Raw genomic sequence first — 23,363 nt, forward strand, 5'->3', positions numbered from 1 at the left:
TCGGGTTGATTATTTGAGCTTATAGAAGCAGAATTTCATTTTTAGAGCATCCCATCCTCGTGGAATTATGGTCTCTTTTAGAATCTCTTGCCATGGAATCCCTGGCCATGTCTTTCCCCCAGCATGGAGCATTTTGCTTTCTTCAATTCAGATTCTGCCCTGCACCCCCTTCCTGAGCTACTGCCAACTCTAGACATGCTTGCTTTCTCCCTGCATCCCCATCATTTCCCTTTCATCAGTTTTTCTTTCTTGGTCAGAATTAAGTGGCCTGCAATAGTGGAAAGGGATCTGAGCTAGGAACCTCAGTTCCCATTCTTATGACGACTAGCTATGTGACATGGGAAAATTACCTAACTTCTCTGAGCCTGGCTTTTGGTTTTTGTCTTAATTTTAAATATCTAAGAGGGAATCCAATTAAATTCTCTTCATATTTTCCAGCTGTAGAACATGAGTGACACTGAATTCAGAGTAGCAGCCTCCTTTGTTGCTTCTTTTTCCTTCTAAAAGGTAAAATGTTGAGCATAACAAGTTAAGAACTGACCAATCTTTGCTTTTGGAATTCTTGTCAACAAATCAGCCAACATTCATGATCACCTTCTCTACATGAAGTTTATAAAGTTGAAAACTATGGGGCCCCTGCCTTCAAAATTCACAGTTCAGAGGAGAAAACAAACATTAAATAATAACTGTGATACGAAGAGATTCTAAATTTGGCTCTGCCACTTATTGGCTATCATAAGTTGTTCTGGGTAAATTACCTAATCTCTCTATCCCTCAGTTTCCCCAGGTTAGGAGCTTAGCTGCCAGAGGCATGTTGCCAGGGTTGAGTTCTGGCTCCTCCGCCATCTGTGAGGCATGTAACCTTGGGAAAGTTCCTTAATCTCTGCACTTTCATTTCCCCATCTACAAAATGGGGACAATAATGTTTAAGTTCTTGTGAAAATTAAGTGAGTTAATATATGTAAGATTATCAGAGGAATGCCTGATATATACTAAGCACTTAATAAATGTTAGTTGCTGTTATTGTAAGGATTACATCAGTGCATGCATGTTAAGCATAGTGTCTGGTATCCAAGTAGAAACTGGATCTGTTTTAGTTATTATTAGTGCTATTTCTACAATAGAGGTTTGGATAGATGGCTGTTAGAATGCAGAGAAAGGAGAAATTAATGGTGAGGGAGGAGCTAACAGCCCTCTTGTATATGTCTGAGGAAACTCAATCCAGAAAAGCTCAGGAGATTTATAGCAAGTGAGCAACAAAACTAGGATTTCAATCCAGGAGATGTTACTTCTGGTCCAGCATTGTGTTAGGGTCACTAGTACAGTTAGTGTCCCTAGAGGCCGGTGGGTGTGAATGGGTACAGCAAGCCTGAGGTCAGACAGGCCCACAGCCACCCCAGCCTCTCCCTATTCATGAACTCACTGAGTGTTTAGAAGCTAGGCTTGGTCAAGTACAGCAGGTAGTTTCCCAGGGCTAGAAGGCTGGGCAGAACCTGGTCTTGCCCCGAGCCAAGGTTTGGGCCAGATTTCCAAAGCCTTCTTCATGTCCACCTCTTTTTTTTTTTTTTTTTTTTTTTAGACAGGGTCAGGGTCTCACTCTGTCTCCCAGGCTGGAGTGCAGTGGCATGATCTCAACTCACTGCAGCCTCCATCCCCAGGGCTCAAGTGATCCTCCAATCTCAGCCTCCCAAGTAGCCTGGACCACAGACACATGCTACCACACCCAGCTAATTTTTATATTTTTGGTAGAGACGGGGTTTCACCATGTTGGCCAGGCTGGTCTTGACCTCCTGAGCTCAAGCAATCTGCCCACCTCGGCCTCCCAAAGTGCTGGGATTACAGGAGTGAGCCGCTGCACCCGGCCCACTTTATGCCCACCTCTTGAGCTTGGCTTGGGAACTGTGGCCAGGCCAGACTCACTGAATGTCCAGTTTAAAGATGGGAGGCAATGGGGCATATCATCCATCTCCCTGGACAAGCAGTGTCACCATAGCTCCTTTCCCAGCCCGGCCCTCTGGAGCCCCTTCCCTCCTCTCTCCTTTTTCCTATCTATTCCTCCCTCACTCCCGGAATCCCACTTCCCCCTCATCCTCTCTTCTTCCCTCCCTTCTCCTATCTCCCTTACCTCTCTCTTCATTCCTGAACACTCCTTCCTTTTCTATCCTCCTCCACTCTCCCTTGTGACCCCCCCACCCAATCCATCAATCCTCCCTCCTCTCCCAGTCTGGACAGCACCTGACCTCTGGGGAGCCACCCCATTCCTCAGCTCCCAAACCTCACTCCCTGTTCCCAGTTGGACCTCCACCTCCCTGGTCCTGCTGTGCCGCCGTGGGGGTGGGGCTGGGCCTGCACAGGCAGGCTGCCCTGAATGACAAGCGGGGATATTGATCGCGTTCTGAACTCAGCCCAGCCAATAGAAGGTAATTAATGACTCCATTTGCCTCACTACCGAGGAGAACAATTGAGTTTGAAACTGCAACAACTGGCAGCTGGGAAGACTGGGGGGCAGCCTGGGGGTGAACCCCTCAGAGGCGGAAGTAATGTGTGGAGTAGCTAGGCAGAGAGAGCACCTTCTGAGCAGAGGCCACCATCAGAACGGGCAGAGCCCCCATCCCCAGCACAGCTGGCCCCTGAGCCCCACTGCTCCCCCAGCCCTTGAGGCCCAAGGCCCATCACCCACTGGTCCCCCCGCCTCCACGCTTTTCTCTTTTCTTCCCATATCACTTTTTGAGGTCATTTTCTGCCTGCGGATGAAGACTCAGTTTTCCCAAGACTGCTTCTTGCCAGCTGTGCAATCTTGCACATATTTTGAACTCTCCCTGAGCCTGTTTCCTCGTTTGTAAAATTGAACTAACAGTATCACTTTTGCAAGCGTTCTGTGAAGACTGTGGATAATGTGTATAAAGTACCTTGAGCCTGCCCAGAACACAGTAAGTGCTCAGTAAATGATGATGGGTCCTTGACAGAGAAGGCAAACATGGTAGAGTGGAGAGAGCTTCGGAGTCCGACATCCCTGAGTTCACATCCAGGCTCTGCTGCTTCCTAGCTATGCAGTGTTGAACAAATAATTTTGCCTCTCTAAGACTATTTCCTTTTCTAGAAAATGAGAGTAATAATAAGTACCTCGTAAAGTTTGAAGAGGTTGATGAGTGTAGGTGAAAGCCCTAATATCATTACTTTCTCCATAGACAGATAGATGTTTGTATTTGAGCTTAGAAAACTGAAGTTAGTGTAATTCTTTTTTTTTTTTTTTTTTTTGAGACAGAGTCTCACTCTGTCACCCAGGCTGGCATGATCTCAACTCACTGCAACCTCCGCCTCCTGGGTTCAAGCGATTCTCCTGCCTCAGGCCTCCCAAGTAACTGGGATTACAGGCGCCCACCACTACACCCAGCTAATTTTTTGTATTTTTAGTAGAGATGGGGTTTTACCATGTTGGCCAGGCTGGTCTCGAATTCATGACCTTGTGATTCACCTGCCTCATGCCTCCCAAGGTGCTGGGATTATAGGAGTGAGCCACCGTGCCCGGCCAAAGTTAGTGTAATTCTTTGCTATACTTAAATTCTTCTCAAATACCTCATCTTGCTTCCTGGGATTTGATGGGCAACCCCATTCATCCCACCCTGATTTTGTAGACTTTGATGAGCCTTGGTGCTTTCTGCCCAAGCAAATGACATCATTTCATTTTCATTTTCTTTATTTTTCTTTTCTTTTCTTTCTTTCTTTTTTTTTTTTTTTGAGACAGGGTCTCACTCTGTTGTCCAGGCTGAATGCAGTGGCACTATCTTAGCTCACTGCAGCCTTGACCTCCCAGGCTTAAGCAATACTCCCGCCTCAGCCTCCTGAGTAGCTGAGCCACAGGTGCATACAACTATGCCCAGCTAATTTTTTATTTTTGTAAAGATGAGTCTCGCTATGTTGCCCAGGCTGGTCTGACACTCCTGGACACAAACAATCCTCCAGCCTCAGCCTCCCAAAGTGTTGGGATTACAGGCATGAGCCACTATGCCTGGCCCATTATTTCATTTTATCTATTACCACCACCCCCAACTGTCTCTTGTCCCTTGCAGTGACCCTTCTGTCCCTAGCCCTGTTCCCAAGACAGGGTTCAGGGGGTGTCTCCCTCCCCAAGCTGCTGAGACCCCACTGGACAACTCCATTCATGACTGGCCAGTGCCAGGGCCCTGACCTGGGGTGAGAGGTGTGAGATAGGGCCCAGCTCCAGGGCCACCCAGGAATAGATGGGGAGTGAGCGCAGGGCTGAATGAATGAGGAGATGAGATATTTTGATTGAGGAGTAAAGACATTTTTAATAGTGATTTTAGAAGTAGCACATACTAATTGCACAAAGCCTGGATGGTATGGAAAAACTTAGATGAAAAGAAAATAAAAATTGCTTGTGATCAGGAAGTAACCACTGTCACCATGCCGGCAGCTCTCCTTCCAGTCAAGTTGATCTTTGGTTTTGGAGTTCTCTTCGTTTGCCTGGAGACTAGGGTCCTGCTGTCAGTAGCCCCACACTCTGGGCTCTGGCTGGGCAGGCAGCCACTCTGTCCATCTGTTTAGTCCACAGCTCTCAGGGCACCTGCCCTGTGCCAGGATCCCCAGCAAATGTCCCCTTGAGCCAGTCACTTGCCCTCGCTTCACCTGCACCTCATTTACTCTGAGCCTCAGTTTCCTCCCCAGTAAAAAGGGATTAAAATCCCTACCTACCTTGGAGAGTGGTTGGGAAGCCCATATAACCTAAGATCTATGAATACCTTTTGTTAAATGCTAAGCAAATAGGAAACAGTCAGATAAGAAGACAATATGAGCTTTGTTATCCTCGAAAGAATAATCTATGTCAAAGTTTTGACTCAGCAGTTTGTTTAATTGAATTAATTTATTTACATACTATCTGTGTTCCAAAAAGACCTGTAGTAGCTCACCCCCTTGAGAGTGCTCATGCCACAGTGGACAGAGCACCTGGAATGGCCCAGTCCTGGGAGTCCCATTCCCCAGTTGTGTGACCTTGGAAAAGTCACTGCCCACCCCTGCTAGTTATGGTAACATGAAAAATTTGGACCAGACATCCCCTAATCATCTGGGCACAGTCTGCACTCAGCCAGCACCTGTGCCACAGGCTGTAGCCTCCATTTGGGGAGGGTGCCAGGCAAAGAACGAGGGATGCCGAGAGGAAGGCTGTGCCCTGGATGGAGCCAAGTGGCCTTCAACTGGGCCCACTGTGTTTGGCACCCAGGCTGCAGAGTGAAATGATTTAGAGGGCAAGCTCTGTACTCCGACAGACCTGGATTCAAATCTGGCTGTCATTTACTAGCTTCATGGCCTTTGACAAGCTACTTAACCTCTCTTTGCTTCAGCTTCCTTATCTTTAAAATGGTTATCATAGTAGTTCCCTCACAGGGTTGTCGGAAGGATTAAATGAGCTCTGTAAATAACAGCAATGGCATGTAATGAGTTCTTGATACTTGTGAGCTGCTACAGAATGGGAGCTGGGCAGGGGGCAGATGGAGAATGAGGCTGAACCCTCCCCCTATGGGGACTGACTAGCACACGGTCCCTTCCTTGCTCTGTTTGGTCTTATTAAACCCACAGCCACCATATTTTCCAGCCCCAATCTAAAAATGTGGCCAGAGAATGGGGAAGAATACTGGAAATCAGAATTCCTCCTGAAAGCCCAGGACACATGATCAGCAGCCTCCAGCCCTCTTGGTGCAGGGAGTTCAAATGTAGATGTGTTCTCCAGGCCCCAGTCTCAAGCAGCCTCTGCCACCTGCTTTTGATGGCAGCTCAGCAGCCCCGGGGTTAAGTTCTGCTGCTCACCAGGAACACAGTGTTCTCTGTCTATTGGTAGAGGCACCAGAGATGGGCAGGATGGTGTTGCTGAGAGTGGAAAAGGCCTGTGCGTCAGAGCTGATGCTGTTAGAGGCTAACAAGCAGTGGGGATAGCACATCTTTTGCTAGCCAGGGATGTGCGGGGCTTACCTGATGAGAGACTGGGTGTCCTTGGGTGCCAGGCCAGTCAGGTGGCCAGTCCCAAAACCTTCTGCCAGAGGTATGGCTTTGAATGCCACCCAGGAGAGTCTGAGTACCTACTCGGGGCCATTCCTGATGCTGGAGCTGCAGAAATGCATTAGTCACGGTCCCTGCCACAAGGTGCTCTTTGACTGGCTGCTGGGCATGGGGGCAAAGGGGCTGTTGGATAGGGGATCTTCTTTGAAATGGATGGTGTCTAATCACTCACGCGCTCTCCTTCCCTGCTCACTAGATTAAGATCTGCTTTTACATCCTAGAAACCTAGATTAAGATCGGCTTCTGCTTCCACCTCTGTTTCAGCCCAGCTCTGCCAGACAGCCCTTCAACAGCTGGGCCTAACAGTGGTCTCTTTCTTCCTCCTTGCCGTCCCGTCTGAGACTTTGCCCTTGGAAAGTCCCATGCCGAGCTCGCTCCCCATCTTCCCGGGAGAACCCTCTAGGTGGTCAGCACTGACAACTGTCTTCCTTCTTTCCTTTTTGACTCTTCCTCCTTTACTCTCTTCTTCTTTTCCTCCTCCTCTCCTTCCCCTGCAAAGCCACCCTCATCCAGGCCCTGGGCACCCAGGTATCAGGACACCCAGTCTTCAGCGAAAGCAGAGCCAGCTGGTTTTATTCCTGCAGTAAGTGTCCTCACCCCAGCCAGCACTTCCAGCTTCTGGTGCGGAAGGCTTCTTCCCTTTCTTCCCCTCCTTCTTTCTGCCCTTCCATGCCTCTGGGCTTCCTCCTTCCCTGAGCTTATCCTCCTTGGACCTTCTGATCCAGGGCTTCTCCCAACCTCCTTCCCTCATTCCCTTCCTGCCCTCTCTCCTTGCCTTCATTCCTCCCTTCCTTCCCTGGCTGATGGAAGGATGCCACCCCCTCCTCTGGAAAGAGCCCTTGAGAGCCTATGGTACGTGTGGTGTATTTGGAGGGCTGGCTGGCTGTCCCCCACCAGTAATGCCACTGCCCTCTCCTGGGCCCTGCGGCTCACCTCCCTGCACCCCATAAGTTTCTTTGTGCTCCTTCGCCATTCATCATGACTGCTGCCTTCCTTCTCCTACAGGAGTTCCCGCAAGCCTCCTCCAGCCTCTCTGTGGGGTGGGGGTTCTCCGCATGCTTTCATCACACCACTTTGTTTTCCTTCTCCTCTAACACCTCCTTTCTCCTCCCCACTTCCCTCTCTTCTGCTTCCCCGCCTCCCACTGCCACCTCTTCCAGTAGCAGGCTTCCTTAGCCTTTGCCTCCTTTCCCTCCCCCTTCCCCTCCTTTGCTGCCTCTGTAACCTGTCTTACCACCAGGGCCTGAGTATACAAAAAAATAAATAAATAAATAAAAAGGTCAGTGAGTGGAGGGAGCAGCAATAACCCCTAAAACAGTACTATCTGTGGAACATGATTGATCAATTGAATTCCATAGCGGCTGAAAAATGTGGGATTAAGTAGTGTATTATACGCACAATGAGTTGAGGCATGATGTTCATTTCAAGTTCATTTCGCCGGCCTCTGCCACCAGATCAGGCAATCAATAGGGGCAGCAGATATCATATATCACCTCTCTGCGGGCCGGGGAGAGAGCACCATAATCTCTCGCAAATTTAGAGTGACAGATTTGTCAAGATCTGAAGGGCCCCTGAATAAATGAAGGCAAAGAGACTCCTCCAGCCAGTGACCTGAGGACAAAGCTTCAGTTCAGCCCCTACACACACACACACACACACACACACACACACAGACACAGTGAGCCAAGCCACACACAGACAGGCATATATACAAATCTACACAGAGGCATGAGGAGAGTCCGCCACACACGCACACACATAATGTGTGAACACACGCTCACAAATACACCCTCTCTGCCCCTACAATAACCATATATGAAGATATTTGATGCTTTCCTCAGCCCTGAGAGTCCGGCTTCCCCAAAAGGTAGGAGGGCTCCAGAAAGGGAGAATCAAACACAATAGGACACGCAAATAGCTACAGGGAGTGAAATGAGGATGATGGCACATCCTGAAAAAAGAAGTAGGCACAGGAGAAATGGGGCATGTGGCCTCACAGTCCTCATGCAATCACACACAGACACACACATTCTTTCAGGAAGCTTCTCATTCTATTTCCACACACGCAGACCCTTGTTTATCTGGACGTTTATATATGTACAAGCACGTAGACACGCAATACTCACACAAAAGGGAAAAATAAATTTACCACACTTCAACTTCCAACTCATATGTTGATGCATACATCCCGTAAGACTGAAATGATTCCAGAGCCTTATGCAGAAGAAACCACAACCACCAAGTTTTGTGTTCATGGGAACAAATACCATTGAAGCTGCTTCTGTCTGTCTTCTTCAGATGTGGTCCTGGTCTTGATCTCTGTCTCTCTCTCCCTCTCTTTCTCTCTCTCCTTCTCTCTCTCTCTCTCTCCTTCTCTCTCTCTCTCTCTCCTTCTCTCTCTCTCTCTCACACACACACACACACACACACACACACACACACACACACACACACACTTTCTTTGCTTTCCCACTCCCTCCAGAATAGATATGGAGGGAAGATGGGAGGTCACATTAGGAAAGCAGACCCCACGCTCGGTCTGGGAGGCCAGCAAGGGAGGATGGCTGCAGGTTGAGTTAATCAATATGTAATATTTTCTATGGTCTCCTGAATGATACTGTATGGTGTTACTATATATAATGCAATATTGATTATATCATATCGTATAATCACCTATAAACTGATATATATAACAGTCCCAGAGGAACACCCTGGGGCCTCCGGCATGGGCTGGCCCCAGGCCCAAGGCTCCTCAGCTGGTCTTGGGCTGAGGGAAGCCTGGAGTGACCAAGCTGGTATGGGGTTTGGGGGGGAAACCCCACTTTGGGGAGCTGCAAGGTGTGGGTTCAGACAGAGGCCACAGAGCAGGCACATTGCCTACTGTACACCTTGAAAACTCCAAGGAACCGACGCTGGGAGGCAAGGATAGGGGAGGGCTGAGAACACCTGAGGAAAGGGGACATGGAGACAGGATTGGCCTGTAGCCTCGGGGGAGCAGGCACCGGTGTGACAAGACTCTGCTCCCTCTGGAGACTTGCAGGAGGAACCAGGTGACCAAGAAACTGGCTCCTGTAGGAGGCTTGAGCCTGGGTCTAGGTTGGAGACAGAGGCCGAGAAGGCGGCCAGGGCACAGAGGCATCCACAGGGGCCCTTCTGTGGGCTCTGCCCAAGCGGGAGCTTTGCTGCTCTAGCGACACCTCTTTCCTCCCACTTGGTTTCCCTCTGGCCTCAGTCCTGGCCCAACCCAAGCAGAGTGCCTCAGCTCTGCCTCAGAGCCCCTCCTCCCTCAGGGCGAAGTTGATTACTTTACCCAGTCTCCGGGTTACACTCGGCCTCGGAAATTTGATGGTTTTCAACCCTTGGAATTAGTGGAACTGAAATTCATCTCGGAGCCGAGTTCAATTCTCCACAGGCTCAGTAATGCCAGTCTGAGACACCCAGCTTCTTTCTTCCCCAGGCTGGCCCTGGCCTGGGGGCAGGGGGTGGTTCAGGGAGACATGCCCCAGGGAGCTGGCTCCTGGGAGCCCCCTGGCTCCACCTCTGCCTAATCCTTCCTGACCCCACAGTGTGACCGCTCCATCTCTTACCAGGTCCTCAGGTCCTTCTCTTCCTTGGGCTTCCTCAGCCAGATCTCTGAGGCAGGGCCACCCTCTGGTGTCAGCCCCGCTGGCCCAGGGGCTGAGAGTAAGGGGTCCCATAGGGGTGCAGAGCTCCGGGGTCCGGAACCAGATGCCCACCTCTTTGCCCTGCACTGTTCCTGTGCCTCTGCTGGCCTGGCGCTAACGCCCCGAGTGTCCATGTGTTCTCCAGATGTGTCCGAGGGCTCAGTCCCCAATGGAGATTCCCAGAGTGGTGTGGACAGTTTGCGGAAGCACTTGCGAGCTGACACCTTCACCCAGCAGCAGCTGGAAGCTTTGGATCGGGTCTTTGAGCGTCCTTCCTACCCTGACGTCTTCCAGGCATCAGAGCACATCAAATCAGAACAGGTGAGGAGGGAGCTTTCTGCTTGCAGAAGTAGAAAGGAGCCGGCAGAGCAAGGCCTCTCAAAAACTTGTTCACTAAACACCACATGCATAGCCAGCATTGTATGTGTTACACACGTGTGTTCTGTGTGTGTGCAGTGTGAACAGGCTCACATGAGACAGTATGGTATCGTTAAGACAAATCATTATGGTCTGTATATGGTAATTAGAAATGAGTTCTGGGTGCAAGAGTATGGCCTTGGGTAAATCATCTCTGTTCAGAGCCTCGGTTTCCCCATCTATAGAATGAAGGACTTGGATGTAGGATTTGTCAAGTCCCTTCTAGCTCTGCTTTGCTGTGGTTCTTGCATGGAGTACTCAGGGGCATCCTCTTGCTGTGTCCCTTGCCCACACCCCCTCAGGGTCCTACAGAAAGTCTACGCTAGACTGTCGAGCTCTCCTTGCCCAGTGTCAGGAGAGCCTGCCTGTGCCTGCCTCCTGCTCCCCAAGCCAGCAATTCAATGGAACCCTAGGTAGGCTGGCAGCTTCCCACTTATACCCAACACTTTCTGCAGACACTGAGCAGCCCAGGACACATAGCATGGGGCACAGCATGCAACACACCAGCAAAACGCACAACGCAGAAACCACCTCCGAACTTTTCTATGTGCCGGTGTGCATGTGCTCACACTCCACCATCCACCTGCTCCCCTCACCCACAGCCCACGGTACTGTGCTTACACACCACCGCCCACCTGCTCCCCCACCCACAGCCCACGGTACTCACAGCTAACCCCGGCAGCCGCATGGAGCCAGTGGGTGTGTGCTGCCCCCAGATCACCAGCTCAGCATACCCCTAGCATATGCCTCCACCCACATACGCTGGGTGGAGCCCCCAGCACACCTGCTCCCACACAGGGGCACACTCCCATCCCTGCTACACATGCAGCCCAGGCCAGGCCCACAGTCACAGCACAAGACAGCATTGCTGTGCTTGCATGCATGCACACACGCACCCACACATGCACGTCAGTGCAGCCCCACAGCGTCAAACGCTACAGTTCCACTCTAAGACTCCAACAGCTCCCAGCCACTCGCCTTTCTCCCCGCCCGTCCTTTTATCCCATAAGCTGTTTGTCTTCATAAAACAAAAATCAAAAGTCTTTTTAAGGTGCCCCGAGCCATAAACCAACAAAGGAGGAGCTGGCCGAGGCGGGCGGCTCAGTGCACCCTCCCTGAGTCCCCGGCTGTATTACAATGAATAACCTTTATTTACTTTCATTAGACTATTAAACACCAGCACAGTCATTTTTCCCCCTGAAACTCGGAGCAGGGCCCATAAAGCAAATCCGAAGCCTAATTGAGTTCATTTTAATTTCTCTCCGATCACAGCGAATTACTCTGGTGATAAATCAGGGGGCAGCTTCACCCCCAGTAGAAGGCCTAATTTGCAGCTAATTACAAAACTGATTTCTACAGGAAGATCAATACGAGAAGGAATTGGAAATGACGAGGCAATCCCATCCAGCCATGGAGGGGAGGGGGTACTCTAGGGGGGCCAGGAAGCGGAAGGGAAAAAAACAGACCCGAAAGAGCAGAAAATCAGTTTTAATTTAACGTAATATTAATCAGAGCAACTTTTCCTGCTTTGTGCAGGCTCCCGGTCTGCCCAGCTCTGGGGTCTGGCTTGGCCGTGGCTGCAATAAAAAGGCAATTACCCGAGTGTTTCGGGCAGGACACCCTTTCAGAGTCAATGACTGGCCCCCTCCTACCCTTCTGTTAGCCATGTGGACTCTCCCCCTCCCCAATTTCATACCCCAGTGCACAGGCAGACAGTGAGGGGCCCATGGGGCTGTCATTGTTTGTTTTTAAAAAAGGGGCGCCCATACCCAATCAGCCAGCAGTGCCAGGCTGAAGGCCCCACTAGGCCCTTCTCCCAGCTACTGGCTCTGCCAGTCATGTCATGGTTCCCCCCTCCTCCCCAAGGCTCCTCAACATCCCATGCCTCTCAACAAGGGTATCCCCACTACTACACCCTACCCACAGGGGTGCTTAGGCAGGAGATGCTACAGAAACATAAAGGGTGCTGGCATAAGTACCCAAAATGTGTAAAGGGTGCTGTGCCTCCGGTTTCACCAAGTCAGGTCTACTACCCGCACAAAACTTGCCATCATCCACCAAGCCCCCGCATCTCCCCTCTGCCCCACCATCTCTTTCTACCCCATCTGGGCGGGCTCCCCTGTTCCTCCTCCCCATCTGCACACCGAGCCCTTTCTCTGTGCGTGCATCAATAGAGAGCTGTCACTTTTCTCTCTCCTCCCAGGGGAACGAGTACTCCCTCCCAGCCCTGACCCCTGGGCTTGATGAAGTCAAGTCGAGTCTATCTGCATCCACCAACCCTGAGCTGGGCAGCAACGTGTCAGGCACACAGACATACCCCGTTGTGACTGGTAAGGGGGCTTCCAGGAGGGTGGGGGCACTGCGTTCAGTGGAGGGTGCCTCAGCCCATGCCATCTGAGGCCCAGTGTGAGGAGCAGGTCCCCCACCGTGATATTTACAGAGAGAACGAGGCTTCTAAAACCAGGGTGCTTCCTGAACAGGGGTGTGCAGATGTGGGGAGAAAAAAACTGGGGTCAGGGCATCTGTGGGCTTCAACCTGGAAAGGCTGATGCTAGGAGGGGCTGTTGCCAGTTCTTCCTCCTGTCCTTCGCCTCTCCCTTTGTCTGTTTCTCTTCCCTCTCCCAAGTTGCCCAGAATCATGAGCCTCTTGTTAGGACGTCTGCAGAAAGCAAATAAGCCAGGCTGGTGAGAGTGGAGCATGGGTACCCAGTGTCCAGCCTCCACACTTGGGTCTCCAAGGCTCCTGGGGGACCCGCTTACCGCTCCCTCCAGGCAGCATGGGTGACCATGGCTTTGGGCTTGAGGGCATGGCACCCAGCTCTGTGGAGTTTGAGATGAGTACAATTATTCCAGCCTTCCTCCTGCTTCCCAGAGAGGTCAGTGACACCAAGGCTTGATTTCAAGGCCAGGTAGGATCAGGCTTGGCCCACAATCAAATGCAGAGCTAGGGGCGCCATGGCCAGGAGCCCCTACAAATGAAGAGCAGCAGGGCCAGTTAGTTTGGAAGGGGAGGTGGAGTCCAGGGAAGGCCGCAGAGCTCCAGGCTGTGGAAGGCACGTGCCACTGCAGAAGGGTTTCCAGGCCAGGAGACTGCCCAAATGGGAGAGACACGCATTGAGGTGTTATTAAAATTCACCTAATTATTCTGGAGACACTAAAGCCAATGTGCCGTTTGTTCCTTGGGAGACAGGATGATTGAGAAGGGTCTCGGTGGGGATTGGGAGACACTGAGGCGTTACCTGCAGAGCGAGGCAAGCGGAGGTGGCCTGCGGACCCAGCAGCAGGGCTGCAGAGCCAGCGGCAAAGGCAGGGAACAGGCACCACCCACTTTAGGACTGGGCCCTGGTTCTGCCTGTGAGCTGGTCTGAGTGTGGCTGCATTTGAGCCTGAGCTGGGCTCAGTGGCCACCCAGCCTCCACCTGGGGGCTTAGGAGAGCCCTGTCAGTTTTCCCAGCCTCTCCCTAAGGGGCTGTACTGGTACAACTGTTTCCAGCCTAGATCTTTGGCTAGGGAGTCAGAGGTTGAATTCTAGAAGTGTTGGAGACCTGGACTGGGCTTTCGGGAGTGACGACCTTAGCTGGGTTAGCTGGGCCAGGACACAGCCCATGACCAAATGGCCCTCAGCATGAGCCATCCTTCGCCCAGCTGGGAAGCTCTCTGACCTGCTAGGTATTCTGACCCAAGGCAGAGAGACGGCCCAGGCCAGGCCACCTTTCTCCTGACCTGCTCAGAAGTACAGTGGTCACTTCCCAAAGATGGCCACTCCAGGCACTGTTCAAAGAGAACCCGGGAGACTTCTCTAACCCCGTCTGCTGCCCAGCGCTCAGGCTATAGTCTAGAAGGCAAGGACTTCCTAGGGTGGAGCTATGGATCTTCAGGGTAGGGCTCCTGCTACAGGAGACCCAGGGGCTGGTACAGAGAAGTGCCTCCACCTTGAGCAGCCCCCACCCGCCTCCCCACCATGGCCCTGGAACAGTCCCAGCTCAGCCTGGGAACATCTCCGGCTGATCCATCTGGATCCAAGTGTGAGAAAAGTTCATTTCAGACCCAGCTTGACATTCCCAGGTGGCAAGTTAGCACTAACATCTCAATCTGTATGCGACATTTCAATCAAGTGAGGAGTAACAAAAGCAGAACCATTAACATTCGGAGCTGTTCACCAGTGGTAATGATGGGGAAACTCGCTCAGAAACTGGAAATTACCAAAAAGAGAGAAGTGTGTGGAGAGGTGGGGGAGGGAAGATGGGGATAGGGGTAGGGAATGATTTTTCCACACTTAGGCCAAGATCCACTGTTTGGATTAATAGTGCCATTACCCAAGAAAGAGCTGCAGATTATGCTCATTCTTAAAATGTTTTTGCTGGCAATTAAACTGCTGCAGTTATTGATCTTTGTTGATTTTATGTCCTCCTAATTTGCATAATCTATTAAAGATGAATGATTTATGATGTGTTTATTATGGGACAAACAGAATTTGCTAGAGGTACTGTCAAGGTGAGCCATGGGGCATTGCTCAGAGACTCCATGGGCCATCTCAGCAGTGGGTCCAGCATGTTGGCCTTCAGGCCAGGATATTGTGGGTAGTAGTGAGCAGTGATGCAAGGAGTACAGAAACAGGAGAGTGGACTTTGGGTGAGTTCTTCTAGAAAGATACTGGCATCTGTGAGAACTGGGCTCCAGGCAGAGCTGGAGTGCGGGAGAGGCCCTTAGTGTATTTGTGGACACTGCCCTCAAAGAGTCTTTAAAAGCTTATTTTCTTGGCAAATATTAAGGGCTTTGGTGGGAGAAGAGAAAAGGAGGCTCTTTTAGGTGGGTAGGTGATTCTGGGGAGGTGTGTGCTAAAGGTAAGGGAGCTCTTAGGTCACCCAGTGCCCATAGCCTGGCTTAGGAGTGCCAAGGTGTTCAAGGAGCCCTCTTTATCCTCCACGTCTCAGGCACCCTGCTCATCTTCTTCCCCAGGACTGACAGCTGCGGCTGCAAACCTTAGGGGATGAGGGAATGCCCTAGCCCAACCTGAAAAGCCAGACCTTATTGAGATTCCTGCCACCTCCTGGCACTGGAGGCTGATTTCAAACTTCACCAGCCACTTGATGCAGCTATTCCACAAGGTCAGGACTGAGAGGAGAGAGGAACCTAGACTATTGTGTGGAGGGGAGAGTGGGGCCCAGTGGGCCAGGACACAGCTAATCACATTGCAAGCAAGGGTGGCTGCCAGAGGCTAGGGCTCAGCCCCATAGCCTCCCCTCCCCACCTTCCATCAGGGAACCGAGGAGAGAGACTGATTTTGCTGGGTAGTGTTTGCAAGTTCTGCCGAGATTTTAATTTCACTGCATCACAACTCAGCAAGCTGCCAAGTCAAGCTGGTTATTTAAATTTATCACCCACTTTCCCTTCCGCCGCTGGGCTGCTCTAGCTCAGCGGCATCTCTTCTCTCCAGCCCACGGCTCTAGGCTGCTGGTCTGGAACGGAGCCTCGTCTCTCCTAAGTGATAAAGAAAGAGGGACCAGCTACATGAGAGAATGGGTCACGGGCACTCTGGCCCCAGGCTTTTTCAGGTTGGCTGGCTGTGGCTGGTACCTCTCATCACCTTCTTGACCCTCCAAAGGAGCCCAGAGGGGCTGCCATCCACCTCTCAGTAGTCCCAGGGCCCTCCGGGTCAGGGCATCTGCAGTGAGGACTCGCTCCAACTGCATGCTGGAGGCTTCATTCCTTAAAGTCTCCCATCCCTGGAAGAAAAGATAGTCCCTGTTCTCCATAGCATTCTCACCTTGACCCCCCCTCCCCATGTCTGGCCGGGGCTGCAGTGACAAAGGAGCATGCAGAGACACTGGCAGTGATGTTGATCTGGGAGGAGAAGAGGAGAACTTACTCCAGGATTCCCAAAGTCACTGGGGATGTTTCTGAGCATTAGAGAGTCCCTTGACACAGTGCAAGTCCACCCCGAAGGAGAGAGCCCAGATGCAAGGAACAGTGCTGGAGAAGTCAGAGACTGTGCAGTTCCATGCTCTCTAGAAAAGGGTTGGCCAATCTTTTGGCTTCCCTGGGCCACTTTGGAAGGAGAAGAAATTACTTAAGTCACACATAAAATACACTAACACTAAGATAGCTGATGAGCTAAAAACAAAAACAAAAATAAAATACCTCATAATGTTTGATGAAAGTTTACGAATTTGCACTGGACCACATTCAAAGCTGTCCTGAGCAGCATGTGGCCTGTGGGCTGTGGATTGGACAAGCTCGCTCTAGAAGCTAGGGAAAGCACCAGTCCCTGGAGCCACTGCACCCACAGGCTTCACTGGCCTCTAGTGGGCATTGCTGCCACGCACTGGCAGAGCCTTGAGCAAGTGCAGCTCTCACCGCCCTTGTTTTAGTCACAGAGAGGTAAAGGAGGAATGAGATTGATGTCTGGGACCCAGGCAGGCTACCTCACCAAAACATAACTGAATAAAATATAACAACAAAAATGTTAATATGCAGCAAATCTCACTCTTTGGTGCCAGAAATAGAGGGGAACTCAAAGCCAGATCAGTATTGGAGAGGCCGCTGGCATCACACTGGAGGGAGATGCTGACTGGGAGAGGATGGGGTTGTAGCACACCAGTCAGGGAATGTGACTTTGGGAATCAGGAAGCCAGAACTGAGTATCATCCTGCATAAAGCAAGGAACAGAACAGGGACCACACTGTCCATGAAAGGCAAACACATACACTCGTCTGAGTAGCCCAGGGAAACAAGGAAGGGGGCAGAATGGAAGGTCACCATGAGACATGGAGACCCCAAGCCTGATGCCAGATCAGAGTCCAAATTTATACCATGAGTATGTTGCAGGAAACCCAAGCCAGGAACTTACATAAAAATTTGTACAGGATAGTAACCCATTCTGAAACCTCACCAGGAGCAATGACAAACCTTCTTTATAGAGACATTCTAAAATCCAGGGCACATGGGACTCCCACAGGGGGAAGAAAAAACCCCACCACTAATGATGAGCTTACTGTAAAAAAAAAAAGTACACATCTCATGTGAATACAAACTTTCAAAAGGGAAAGTTAGTAGAAGCAATAAACAGAACAGTTAACATCCCCCCAAGACCTGGGAACAATAGAATAATCCAAAAGTGCTATAAACTCAGCATGTTTAATATTCTAAAAAAGATCAAAGGGGCCGGGTACGGTGGCTCACGCCTGTAATCCCAGCACTTTGGGAGGCTGAGGCGGGCAGATCACGAGCTCAGGAGATCAAGACCATCCTGGCTAACATGGTGAAACCCCATCTCCACTAAAAAAATATACAAAAAATTAGCCGGGCGTGGTGGCAGGCGCCTGTAGTCCCAGCTACTTGGGAGGCTGAGGCAGGAATATCACTTGAACCCAGAAGGCAGAGCTTGCAGTGAGCTGAGATCGTGCCACTGCACTCTAGCCTGGGTGACACAGCGAGACTCCATCTCAAAAAAAAAAAAAAAGATCAAAGGAAGTATCAGCTGTATCTTTATCACAGATCCAGATGCCCCAGTCCCTTCCCACCACTGCTCACCAAATTGTCAGATAATGGAGATCAAAAAGGGCAAAGGATGAGGACCATACCTATAGATTATTGCTTTGGTGTCCAGGAGGCATGGAAAGAGCTGAGCCTCAGGCAACTCTGAAAGTAGAGCCTGTTCCAGGCTTGTCCAGGCTCCCAGACTGCTAAGCCTCAGCAGATAATCTTATATTTTCTTTGGGAAAATGTCTGAACATTAGAGAGCTAGAGACGGGGACAGTACCTTTCTCCCCAGTGGGGTGGGGGCAGGTGGGAAGCCTCCGTAGCTTCCCCATCCTGGTTGGGGGAAGGTGGTTTTATTCAAGAGCTTGGGAGAAATGTCTCTTAATTCCTGAAGACTGCAGTTTTGAAGGAAGCTGTAATTAAGATCCAGGAAGAGATGTGGATGCTGCCCAAGAGGGAAGTGCCCAAGGCAGGAAGAGGGAGCAGAAGAGGCTGGTCTCCCAGAAGCTGGCTGATTTGAGCAGAGGTGGGGGAGGCCAGAGAGGCAAAGTTCACAGCTGGACAGCAGCAGGGACCAGTGTGAGCAGTGTGGATGTAGCTTCTGAGAAAGGGTTGCCAACTCAGAAGCTCGGCCTCCTGGCCCACATCTGAGATGGTCAGCAAAGTGGCCTTTTAGCAGATAGAGGTGTGGACCCTGGGAAACCTCCTCCTCCTACTCAGGGCATCCTGAGGACCTCCAGGAACTGCCTCTTTCCTGTAGTTAACAACCCCCTTCCAATGCAACTGCATTTCCCTCCATAAAACAAACAGCTTAGCCCTTGGCCAGCCCCCGGGGGAGGAGAGGGCAATAAAGACTGAGAAATGTTTCTCAAGGAGGCTGGGAGTCTCCTAGTCTTGTCTGTCAGCTCAAAGCCCCTGATTAGCTAGAGGAATTTAGGGCACAGACATCATAGTTCCTCTCCTTGAAAGGAGAGGGCTAAGACAACTTCAGACGTGTGGCAAGTCAGAGATCCCTTTACTGTGGAGGCCAAAGCAAGCCAGAGGGCTGCTCCTCAGTGCTCACATGCCCTAGACCCTTCCTTTAGGCTGTGAGGGTCCCAAGAAAAGAGGCTAGCCTCCTTCAAACATCCCTGAGTCTGCTAGCCACATCCCCAAGGACCTCCAGCCCCCAGCCTCAGCTCTGATTTAATTATGGGGGCATTTCCATAGCAATGAGACATTGACAGATATGCGGCTGCTCTCGGCCTGCAGCCTAGGGAGTCATTGGATCAGGCCTCTTTCCCTTCCTCCTTTATCCAGTCCACTGCTAGAGGTAAAGGATATGGAAAAGAAGAGGCACTAATCCACTGTCGGGATCAGTGTCAGGCCATATTTGACCAGAATAAAAGCTGTGCCACCTCAATCTCAGGTCCCAATCCCATGTCCTTGTCTGTGCCTACCGGCCACCCTGTGCTGCTGGGCTGCCCTTCCCAGGAGGGTGCCATGGCAGAAGTACCCTGGCTGAGAATGGGGCTGCAGAGGGAGGAGCATTGTAGGGAGGGTGACAAAGGTAGGAAGGGTTTGGGGTGTCTTAGCAAAGATGTAGTTCTGGTGTTTTCTACGCTGAGCTCAAATTTGGCCCTTAACCTTGGGCCTTTCTTCTTACCTCCTCCCTTCATCTCCTCCCTCTGTCCGTGAGGCCCAAAAACCTGAACATGCCAAATGGAGTGCTTATTCCTCCAAGGATGGCCTCACTTGTTCATCAGAGATCAGAGAGAGAGAGAAAGGGGCCAGTCTGAATTTGAATCAAAATATTTTCTAAGAAATCAATGATCTTGCTATCAAGTGCGTAACAATAGCCAACTCAGGCCAATAAAGGATTGCCCAGTTGAGAATACTGGCCACTGCTTTCATGATTCGTCAGGTTATGGGACCCTTTCGGTTTCTGTACATGTCATTTAGATACTTGATGTGTCCCACAGAGGAATTCTCCAAAAAAGAGATCTCCCAGCACTAAGCTTTTTAGTCCGTTATTTGGTACTTTTTAAGAAGAAAATGTTGGCTAAGTAAAAGTAAGGTCAGTCAACCCAACATTTTTTGAATGACCGGAAATCCTAAAGACTGCTGTCCCAATGAAACAGGTATGTATTGGTACCAAGGGCTCAGAAATGTCCCAGTGGCCTCGAAGCCACCTAGGCAAGACCTGAAAACCTGTTTCCCCCAGAGGGCCGGCCACCTCCAAGGTGACAGGAAGACCCCCCACTTTTTTCCCAGGGTAGCCAGAATCCCTTCCACCTCCACAATTAGCTGTAGCCTCAGGACAAACAAGCTAGTGCTTTTGCAACCCTGAGCTTTGGGAGACAAGCTCCGCCACTATTGTCACTTCTGAGAGGGCTTTGCATGCCTTCAGCCTGAATCCTCCCCTCTTCTCCCCAGTGGTGGTGGCGGCTGGGCTGGCAGGCAGGGAAGGAGGAAATCCTGCAGGGCTCGGAGAACAGCCTAATGCTGCAGAGGCTTAAGTGGCCGTTTTCCTTGGGATTAGGGTTTCACTTACACAGAGCGCCTGAAAAACACTGCGCTTTTGGAAGGATTAGAGCTGACAATTCAGTGCTCTCAGAGAACAAAATAAAGCCAGAGAGGAACTGGGAGGCCTGGAGTATCAGAAGACTGTGCAAACAGGCTTAACCTCTGCCCACCCAGCATGAGGGTCTCTCATGCTCTGAGCCCATCTTTGAGCCTGGGCCCAACCTCTTGAGTGCCAGTACCTGCCCAACTCCAATCTTCATTTGTGATTTGCTCATGGAGCCAGAGAAGGCAACACAGGGACGTTGCCTTCTGGAAAGAGGACTGGGAAGTTGCCAACTGGGAAGAGGACTGGAAATGTCTTCCCCTCTCTCTGAGCCTCAGTTTCCTCCTCCGTAAAACAAGGGAGTTGGACTAGAAGATAGCCAAGTTCCTTCTCAGTCCTTTGAAAATGTGATTCTCCCCAACATTCCCTGGTGTTATCCTAGGATGCTGAAGCTGCATTTCCATCCATGGTCCAGCTGAATTAGAAGGAAACTACCTCCTGTGAGGCCCTGAGCCAACAGGCTACACAGCCCAGAGGAGGGCGGGGTGCTGGGAGAAGGGATGGAAACAGCATGACTGGTTGTGTCCGGCCGGTTGGCTGTCAAGGTGTAGACCTCACTAAGCCCCTGCAGATCTGGGTAACATCCCTGCCTAGGACACACCAGGGATTCAAGGTGTCAGTGGGAGCTGAGATCAACTGGAAGAGCAGCCACCCTGAGTTGCAGGCACAGCCCCCTCTGCTGGAACCTGGAGCAGGCAAGCCTCAGGTGGGGTATGGGGCTGAGGCAGAGCCTGGGGCTGTGGGCTGTCCCATAGTCCCTTCTGCCCTAGAGGACAACTCAAATCCTGGGAGGATTTGGAAGCTTGGGAAATAAGAAATGAAAGGAAATATGTAGATAGTTATTTTCCTCTCCTTTTAAAACATCTTGTGTGGATTTAAAGTTTGTTACTTTAGTGTAATAGATATACGTTGAATTGGTCATAAGGTGCTCGTAATTGTTATAGTAAATACCAATTATGCATTTATATATTTAGGCAGCAATTACAAATTTAATAACTGTGTATTTTTGTAAGTATTACAAATGCCTATGTCAAATGCAGGCATAGACTGCCAGCCTTGAAGAAATCTAATGTCTTCATTTTCGCTACCTTATGAGAAGCAGACAGAACTTGGGGATAGGGCAGTAAAACAAGAGTTATGTTTTCTGGCCTTAGGGTCCTCCACAGTGTCAAGTGGGTAGCAAAAGTGCTCATTTTCAGAGAAAGATGCTGAGGAAAAGCATCTCTGAACTCCTCGATAGAACTTTTGCTATATAAATCTATGTCTAATAAGTCTCATCTGAGCCATCATGAGCAGCAGTTTCTGCTTCTTTCGTGGCTTCCTTTTTATTTCCTTGATCTTCTGAATGCTGACATTTTCCTTGACTTGAGATACAACTCCCTGCTACTTCACATGTTATTTTGCTGTGCTTTGTATCATCCTGTTTATTGATACAATTCAAGTAGTTGCAAACAAATCAGTGTCTTATGCCAAAGAACGGGGCTCTTTCACTTTTTTATAAACAGTGCTTATCAATCTTTAAACCATATTTTTTGAGAATATGATAAAAGTCATGTACCATCTACACAGAAAGATACAGATATACAATGTCCATAACATTTTATGTATAGATTTATATAGACCCCTTGAAGTGATCTATGGGTTCTTGAGGGATCAGTTAACCCCAATTTAAAACCCCCACTGTAAAAAAGTGGAAGAAACTGAAACACATAAGAAACAAGAAGTGACAAGATGTTCTGTTATAGGAAGGATTCACTTAGCATGATCCCATATTACTTTCCTGGACCAAACACCTATCTATTTTCTGGGTCTGTACTATTTGAGAACAATATCATTCCAGGATCAATTCCCAAGTATACAGCCTGTTCTGTAATCCAGTTTCTGCCATCTACTAGCAGTGAAATCTCAGACGTAATATTTGGCCCCTCTGAGTTTATTTCTCATCTATAGAATGGGGATTAAAGGCCGGGTGTCGTGGCTCACCCTGTTATCCCAGCCCTTTGGGAGGCCGAGGTGGGTGGATCACCTCAGGTCAGGAGTTCGAGACCAGCCTGGTCAACATGGCAAAACCCCGTCTCTACTAAAAAATACAAAAGTTAGCTGGGTGCAGTGGCAGGCGCTTGTAATCCCAGCTACTCGTGAGGCTGAGGCAGGAGAATCACTTGAACCTGGGAGGCAGAGGTTGCAGTGAGTGGAGATTGCACCACTGCATTCCAGCCTGGGAGACAGAGCAAGACTCTGTCTCAAAAAAAAAAAAAGGGGGTGGGGGCGGGGGTTTAAAAACATATCAATGGCTGGTCCCAGTGGCTCACGCCTGTAATCCCAGCACTTTGGGAGGCTGAGACAGGCGGAGCACCTGAGGTCAGGAGTTGGAGACCAGCCTGGCCAACATAGTGAAACCCCATCTCTACTAAAAAATATAAAAATTAGCCAGGCGTGGTGACAGGTGCCTGTAATCCCTGCTACTTGGGAGGCTGAGGCAAGATAATCACTTGAACCCAGGAAGCAGAAGTTGCAGTGAGCCGAGATCGTGCCACTGCTCTCCAGCCTGGGTGACGAGAGCGAGACTCCGTCTTAATAAAAATAAAAATAAAAACATCAACATCATAGGGTTGATATGAAGATTAAATGAGATAATACATCATATAAAATGTTAAGGACACCGCCCAGCATATAGAAGGTGCTCAATGAATGCTAGGTAGTCCTGGCCCAAGTAGAAACACAGCTCTGACCTTGAATCTTAGACCTGATGGTGAAAGTAGCACAAATTACCTGATGACTACAATTTTTCAACTTTCTTAATAAAGTCTTTCACTTTGCTTTTCTCTGTACTTGTAAGAGGAGCTGCACTTAGATTCTCCAAAACAGTTGATTTGATCTGGCCCATTTGGTAAGGAATGTCTGACGAAAGTGCACTGTCTGATGCAGTTGTAGTGATTGCTGTAGAAATTGGCTTTAGAATCTTCAGGGACTTCTGCAGTTGAACTGAGAAGACATCCTCATCAAGTACAGTGCTTTGAACACTTCTGGGGACTTTAAGATTCTCCACTACCACTGTTTCTTGAAGACCCTCTTTGTTTTTCAGAAAACTCTCACAGGAGATTAATACTCCACCCCAT

At 50.0% G+C, this 23,363-nt stretch overlaps 1 protein-coding gene across 3 annotated transcripts in view; it reads left to right on the forward strand.

Annotated features, from left to right (window-relative positions):
• PAX2 (paired box 2) overlaps positions 1-23,363 on the forward strand; it is a 94,415-nt gene that overhangs the window by 61,146 nt on the left and 9,906 nt on the right. For all 3 annotated transcript variants that reach the window (XM_057298974.1, XM_057298975.1, XM_057298976.1), the window contains exons 6-7: positions 9,883-10,058; positions 12,358-12,484. In XM_057298974.1, the coding sequence (XP_057154957.1) occupies positions 9,883-10,058; positions 12,358-12,484 (303 nt within the window). The remainder of the gene's footprint in view (positions 1-9,882; positions 10,059-12,357; positions 12,485-23,363) is intronic.

This window comes from Pan paniscus, chromosome 8 (assembly GCF_029289425.2).
Source record: "Pan paniscus chromosome 8, NHGRI_mPanPan1-v2.0_pri, whole genome shotgun sequence".
In the NCBI taxonomy this organism is placed as follows: Eukaryota; Metazoa; Chordata; class Mammalia; order Primates; family Hominidae; genus Pan; species Pan paniscus.